Raw genomic sequence first — 8251 nt, forward strand, 5'->3', positions numbered from 1 at the left:
GGCCTTTGCATAAGATCGATTGGAGACCCATTAAAGCGATTCTAGACCTGTTCAGGTCTGTTTATAAGGTGAGCGGCCCACTGAGAGGGGGAGCACCTGGGTGATAATTGGAGTTGACGTATGGACTTTGTACAAAGAACTTTCACAGTGGAAGGATAAAGAGTGTGGTGCACTTGGGACAAATCCGGAACACTATATACGTGTGATTCCGCATTTGTGTATATTTGAACATGGAATATATGATTGAACTTTCCATAGGACTGTTATTTATAAGAAGATTCATTGTGAACACTTTTTTGATTGCATGTGTTATTTAAGCACATATTTATTATAGAGATTTGTTTATGTATTGTTCTAGAAGAAGCGCAGCACATTCATTATAATTTGATATATTCAGAGGGTAACACTTCTTATAGTGCTTGCATTTACACAGGGTTTGGCGCGAGGTGCTATTTATCACTTTCATTCTTTAAAGTGCCTACCACTGAGTAATGTTAGGAAACCGAGAGGCAGAAGTTTCCCTATCGATTGATAGTCAAATGTCTATGTGGCAGCACCTGACAGCCCCTGAACAAGCGGACTCCAGAAATAACATGATAGCCGTATTGTTCACCCCTCCTTCCACCACTGCAGAAGTACTAGAAATGCACTTGTGTGACTAAAGTGCTCCTGTTTAAGGAACAAATTGGTCAAAAAGTTATTGTGCAACTGTCACATCGGACATCCATGACCAATCAATATCTAATATTTATAAGTCAGCTTTAAACACACATTAATGCAGCTCTAAATTCCTAAAGCAGTCTGCATTTATGTGTGTGCGTGTGTTCTGTTTGTTTTCTTAATATATGAAACTTGTACAAGTACCTGAATTTGACTTGATTTCAACTTCTAATAATCCTCTGTATACCAGCACTGGAGAAAAGGGCAACACTGAAAGCCAATTAGATGTGCTTCTTGCAAATATGCTGAAAAGCAGCATGCTGACAGGAGGAGAAAGCAGAGGGGTAACCTTGTAAGTGTATTCCTTCACTATCCTATCTACAGGCTGGGTGTAGGGTGTGTATGTGAGAGCAAAAAAAAAAAAAAGAAACCATATTCAGTACATATTCTGCAATGCATGTGCATTTTTGTATGTTGTATCCCTACTGCAAGTACAAAAAATAACTTCTTCTTTGGCTGACAATAAAATCCCAACCAGTGTTGTCGTCAGTCCTGTCTGATGGACTGCAAAACTGTATCCCTGACCCTTCTGTATCCTGCTTTTTATGTATACATTGATTGCCTTTCCAGTAAAACAATGCTACTGTCTTGACTTACAAGACCCTGTCTACACGCTGTGTGTAGAGAGAAAGTCCTCTTGGGAGCAGTAGCACATAGGGGGCTTACATCAAAAGCAACGCCTGCAAGAATTTGAAAAAGATGAAAAAAAGAGGGGGAGATAGAGGATTGGGGGCACGTTAGAGTAATGGCTGCACATGCACTTTAATTATCACAGAGAAAGGTCATCCTTCTGGCTGTATTGTGTAGCACAGACTAGGACTAGATGCAAAGAAGTACAAATTCTTTAGGATGTAAAACAGTACACACATAGGTATTGTAAAGGCTTGGCATAAAACAGAAAACTTCTAGGCCTCTAGTCCACTCGCCAAAGAGGCTTTCTGCCGACTTTTATTCACAAAGAAAAAGGTTTCTGCCAAGCAACACTGCCACATCAGTGATTCATTTTGACAAGTGTGCCCCGATGAGATAGGTGCACCGTGACAGTAAGTAGAACAGCCATTCCGCTGATCACTCTGTTGGACTTGCTCCTATACCTGTACTTGTTTGATAAAAGATTGCCGATACAATTATCAGCAATAAATTTGGCAACCTGAAACAGAACTTATATGGTTAACTTCACCCAGCTCGCTGCTACAGCATCAATTATTTCAGACTGTCACAGACTGTTACACAGGTGTAAAGAAAATAAATGAGCAGACATGCCCTGGGCTCATCTTACCTTTGGCGCAATAAGGGAGCACTTGGCTACAGCCTCATACGCTTCTTTGTATTTCTCCAGTATAAACAGGGCTTTAGACTTGCAGTACAGTGTTCTGAGATTTGTGTCATTTATATACAACGCATCTTCACAATCTCTTAAAGCTTCCTCCTGAAAACCCTGGAAATAACAGGAAATATAAACTTTTAATGTGGTACATTAAAGGGGTTGTGCCAGAAAATATTCCAAAAACAATGAACTGATTGTGAGATCGTCATAAGTAACATAATCACTGCCCAGTCTGGCCACACAGATAGGAAGCCAAGACCATGCTGATCAGCTCCAATGATAGTGACACTAAATTCAGGGGTACAACCTTAAAAACACATTTAAGTACCCTATTAATAAAAAAGGAATCTTATTTGAGTATCACTCGGCTGTAGATCCTCAAATCATCTCTGAATTGGTGCTGACACTGTCCTTCCTTCTGGAGGGTGCCTACTTTTGTTCCCCATGGTCCCTGTGTGTGTGTTGTAAAGTAGCCACCGCTCCAAGCTCACTCCCGTGATGGACTACAATCTCAGTACAAATTAGTAAACTAAACACAAGATTGTAGTCCATCATTGGAGTAAACATATATAAACCTGTTATTACTTATGGTATTAAGGTCTGAACAAGCAATACAGACACAGATTTAAAGTCGACCTTTACCCATATCTTTAAAATAACAACAAACACACCTTTAGAAATAATGACAATCTACAAACACATACTTATAAAAAAAATTGCCGGCTTTGTATTCTTTGCATACCTTATTTCTATTTTCTTTCCCAGTCTACTGACATTGACCATGTTAACTAAGAGATTACTTGCTCCCCATTTACTTCCTAAAACTCTGGCACACGTGACTAGACATGTGTTCATGTATATCATCTCAGGAGAGGAAAATGCCTTTCACTGTGATCTCATGAGATCAGGAGATTTCCCAGCAATGCTTTGCTGATGTAACCTTCCCAGGATGCAATGCCTGGGGCACTTACATCATCGTCATTTCAATGACATGGCAATCCCAGTGTCCATCACTTTGGCAAACTGAAGTTATTTGCCCTTTCAAAGCAGGAAGTGAATGCTCTGCAAGTGTAAGGGTGCCCACACACCTTACGATAATCGTACGATAATAGCGGGAAATCCCGCGATCGTACGATTATCGTAAGGTGTGTGGAAGCCGTGCGACCTCTACTACTGTAAGGTGGCACGACTTTTAACTTACGAACATGTTCGAAAACCCGCCGAGCATCGTACGATGTTTGCGGGTGTGTAGCATGTTTGTACGATAAAAGCCGGACGGGCAGGTTCGGCATTGCGGTCATCGGAAGCCCGCCCCTCAGGGGGGCGCAGCTTGCGATCATCGCAATTACGATCTGCCAGTCCAAGATAGGCAGATCGTACATTTTTTTAATTACCTTACAACCATCGTAAGACAAAAGTCTTGCGATGGTTGTAAGGTGTGTGCCCAGCCTAAGTTTTTCAAAATCACAGCATTGTACACCTGACATGTCTATGTTATTAATCGGCATACATAGAAGGGTGCATTGGTAGAATTTGATTTTTGAGTGTAAAGGTTCGCTTTAAGTCCAAAGAGATTCATTCTGATTGAATCTCTTCCCAATTATTTCCTCCATTTTAGTCTAGTTTTAGTCAATTGATGAAAATGTCAATAGATTTTCGTTATAGTTTTCCATAACGTAGTCACCATAACTTAGTCTTTGTCACAGAAAAAATGTTATTGACTAAAACTATGATGAAAATTATCAGTCGACTAAATTAACACTGTTATGTAGCAACTGAAGGTTATTTTTAGAATCCAGGTTCTGGGTTTTTCCCCATTTATGCAATAAGGCCTTGTTCACACCAAATGCAGAGCAGATCTGCATGAGTTTCTGCACACGCAGTGCAGTGGGTTGTGCCGCGTTTTAATGCGTTCCGGGCTGTTTTTGGTTAAAAAAAAAATATTTTTTTAATTTTAGTTTAACATGGGCTTTCCTGGCGTTTGCATGCATTTTTTACCTGCTCTGGAACTGAACGCTGCGATGTGAACTGGAGCTAAAAATACCATTGGAATAAATTGGACGCAGTTTTGCTCCGGTCTGTAACTGCTCTGCGCTTGGTGTGAACAAGGCTTAAACGAATCATTCCAGCTAAAACACTATTGCTGCATTACCACTCAAATCATTTGATAGTAAAGATGACCTAATAAGCCAATCATGGGCATGACAACCAAATTACATACAGAATGGTATAGGTTACCAGTTGCCCAGTGGTGCATTTTCTTTCTAAATTCTGCCATCTTATAAACAGAAAACTGTGATATGATTAGTGTAACAATATATAAAGTGTATCTAATGCCAAAAAACTCCAAAGATAATGCTGGCAGGTTAATTGGCTTGTCTAAATTGGCCCTAGTATGGGGGTGTAGGTATACGAGATAGGGACCTTAGACTGTAAGCGCTGAGGGATGGGACTGATGTGAATGCAGTATATTAGAAAGCTGCATACGATATATAAATGCCTGTAATAAATTAATGTCACTCAATGGACTCAAAGAAAGGAACTTTATGGCAATTACAAAAATCCTATTTTCTGTATTGTCCACTTGAGGTACACAGCATTACATAATCATGAGACTCCCCCTGGCAGTTCAAAACAGAGGGGTCTTTTGATGAAATGTGGGCTGAAACCCAGGTCACAGCTTCACAAACCTATGATCAAAAGGTACCCATGGCACACCTGACCAGATAGTACCCTCGTGTATCGGGTGGGTGCCAAGCCACCACAGATGCCTCCCCAAATTTGTATAAATATGAAGAAGTCACTCGAACTCCAGCTCAAATTCAGTCAATATTTTATTGAGTTCTGTATTCTCACAACATAGCAACGTTTCGGAAGCTGCCTGGTCCCTTCATCAAGCAAACAAAGAGTGTTTGCCTGATGAAGGGACCAAGCAGGTTCCGAAACGTCGCAATGTTGCGGCACCACAGAAGTCAATTAAATATTGACTGAATTTGAGCTGTGGGTGCGGGTGACTTCATATTTATAGCCTCCCAAACCAGACACAGAACTCCGATGGTGAAAGGTCCAAGACACACCCACTGCTCTGGAAGAGAGGGCACAAACATGTACACCTGAAAAACACTTTAGAGAAACCACCTGGAAATAGTGGAACTGGAAGCTGGTATCCCTTCCTCTGGAACTTCCGGAATGGCAAACAACGAATCATATTTTCTAAACTGAGCTCTAACATGAGAGTTAAATATACACTAAACAGCCTGGACCATGTCCAAACAATGGAGAGCAATCTTCTTTCAATGTTTTCATTCAACTGGAACACAAACACTACCTTGGACAAGAATGAAGGTTGCAGATGACTAGCTGAAGGGTAGGGAGGGAAGATTTATGAGCTCATAGAAGTTGTCCCCCTGTGGTGAAGTGGAAAAACAATTGGTGATCTAGGAAAATAGGTGTCACAAACCAAATGTGGACCATATTCCTCTATGCAACAACTTTCCCCACAAGTGGATTCTAAGAGGTAGCTGAATTTCTGCCAGGGACCCCCTCCTGGGAATTTGGACATAGCTGTTGGCTACCCTGAGATCACTCTACAGTTACTCGTAGACGCAAAGGGCTGGTGCCGGGATACCAGAGCAAGAGAGAGGAATGAGGCACAGGACAGCTGAAGTCAGGGAAAAGGTTGGAGGCTGCAAGTGCTGAGATAGGACAAGAGAGGTTCAGACTGTGGATGCAAATGAGGCTTGGGCTGCAGGTGCTGGTCATATACCGAGTAGAAAGAGGTATTTCTCTTTACTCCAGGTACCCAAAGCAGCACAGGAAGGTAAGGAAAGGTAAATATATGGGGTGGGGAGGAGAAGACATTTAAGTTAAAGTGGCATTAAAGTCACAATCCCTCCCCTATGTTGCTTTAAGGGCCTACCTTAATTGATTCAATCATCTTCTTCCTGCCATTTGTTTTCAGGAGTCCCTCCAGCGCTGGTGCCGGTCTCTGATCCAGCACTGACTGCTGTGTCTTCCGTGTCCTATGGTGTCTGTCCAACGTGCACGCTCCTGGCTGCGTTGAAAGACCTACACTGTGCATCTCCTCTTCTCCCCACCGAAGATCTCCGCTGCGCATGATCCTTCACGGCTGCTCAAGAATCTTCAGAACTGCAGACGGGAGCGAGTGGCGGAGACGCAGGAAAGTAATTATATATTTGGTAACTTTATTTTTGTATGTTTTTGCATATATCTACTGCTTGCTAGCAGTAGATATATGTAAAAACAAAAGTGACTTTAATTCTACTTTAAAGTGTTGCTTTGACCTACATGGATTCACTGTGATGATCTTGTACAATTGAATACAGTACCACAAATCATATGGAAAATGATATGGCAATATATAGAAGCAGTAACTATTGTAAGAGGCATATGGCTCACACTTCTAAAGTATGAAGTCAATGGATGTTGTTAATCTCAGTGAAAACACATGCAGTTCATTAGGTCACATTTTTGTTCAGTTAGCAGTGTGCAGAATGTGACAGTTGTATAACTACTTCATTACCATGGCCAAGTAACATGCAGCACGGTTCACGTGCAACCTCTCCAGTATCTCGCTGGTGATCAAAATCTCCTCAGACGTGGCATAATTAGCAAGGTTAAGTGCTTCAGAGTACTGGTTTATGGAATCATTCTTGAATCCTTCTTTATACAAGTCATTGCCCTCATTGAAAAGGTTTCTTATCAGTTTTTGCACAAAAGTCTGCCAAAAAGGGAAACAAAACACAGAATAAACAACACAAACATAAAAACATTCATGTAATTTCAAAAGGCAATGCTCCATTCACCTCATACTCTTTTTGGGTGCCAAATGACAATGAAGACCTGAAATAAAAAAAAAAAACCAAACACAATAGGAAAGTCAAAGAAAACATTTGTAATTTTATATACTATTTCTGTTAACCTTATTGTAATAAATATGGGCCCATAACCAAATAACCAATATGTGTGTACGGCAATGTCACACCTATATTGTTCACAGATCAAGAAAATGAATTATCAATGTATTATTCTGCCCTTAAAGTGAGTATCTAGATTTGTATTACTAATTTAATTCCAATTTACTTTCATCGAGCTACAAAGAATTATTAGCAAATGTGGATCTGTATAAAACACGTTAGTGGATTTCGGTGTACTGGGGGTTTGCAGTGTTGGTGTATATTTACATATTGCTTGGGTTATTATTGGAGATCCTTGGAGTGCGCTCTGTTTGGACACTAAAGTGCGTTATATGGTGCATATAGCTATCTGTCCCTGTGTTGTGTAAACAATATTCGGAGCAAAACTTACTGAATAAATTCAAGTCCTTTTTTTATGTCTTCCTGCCTGTTGTGTCGATCAGTCAGCTGGTAAGACATCTTGTCGTCTTCATCAGATTTTCACAGTAGATGCAAATCTAGAAAAGTAAGAATTACTAATATAAACGTACCCATTAGCCTAACGTCTGCCACCAGAATAACTTTTGTGTAAAACTTATTTAACCACCTTAGTACAGGAGCAATTTTGTAATTCTTTCTACAATCTGAACTTAAAGGAGAACTATGAGGTGAGTGCTTTTCACTCACCTCATAGTTCTAGCCGACCTGTGACAATGAGACTGTCACAGGTCGGATCAGTAGATCGGGAGGTGAGCGAACACATACCAGGAGGGGGCGGGTATAGCTGGCTCTGCCTCTAGATAGGCAGAGCCAGCTGTCACTCACGCAGCTGGGCGGATCCCGTCGTCTAAGTCGGGATATGCTCCGGCTGCGCCGTCTCAGTATATACTGAGCTTAGGGTAACGGGAGGACGCTAGTTTGTGTCCTCCCGTTACCCTAAGGAGAACTATGGGGAAAAACACTGACCCCATAGTTCTCCTTTAAGGGCTTGTTCACTCTTTTTTGTGCTTTCTGGTGCATTTGGGGGGGTTTCTTTCAGGTGTGGTCCAGTGCGTTCGCATTTATTTTTGATGCGTTTACATGCATTTTGGTGCATTACAGAGCAGAAAAATTAGTGCATGAGGCATTTTTCCCCCCTGCTCCGGAACTGGCTGCACTGGTGTGAACAGAGCCCAGAAATACCATAGGAATACAATGGGACGCTCTGCTATGCCACATGCTCCACACTTGCTGTGAACTAGCCCTAAACCTCCAAACAAGTATACATTTTCTGAAAGCAGGGCCCCTG

General features: G+C 41.3%; 1 protein-coding gene across 1 annotated transcript in view; it reads right to left on the reverse strand.

Moving 5' to 3' along the window:
* ZC3H7A (zinc finger CCCH-type containing 7A) overlaps positions 1–7508 on the reverse strand; it is a 58140-nt gene extending 50632 nt beyond the window's left edge. The window contains exons 1-4 of the mRNA XM_018562287.1: positions 7376–7508; positions 6874–6910; positions 6591–6788; positions 2000–2158 (exon numbers count right to left, since the gene is read on the reverse strand). Coding sequence (XP_018417789.1) covers positions 2000–2158; positions 6591–6788; positions 6874–6910; positions 7376–7443 — 462 coding nt within the window. The 5' untranslated portion in view covers positions 7444–7508. The remainder of the gene's footprint in view (positions 1–1999; positions 2159–6590; positions 6789–6873; positions 6911–7375) is intronic.
* Positions 7509–8251: the final 743 nt, after the last annotated feature.

The sequence above is a fragment of the Nanorana parkeri genome, unplaced genomic scaffold, assembly GCF_000935625.1.
Source record: "Nanorana parkeri isolate BGI_ZX_2015 unplaced genomic scaffold, ASM93562v1 scaffold570, whole genome shotgun sequence".
Classification (NCBI taxonomy): Eukaryota; Metazoa; Chordata; class Amphibia; order Anura; family Dicroglossidae; genus Nanorana; species Nanorana parkeri.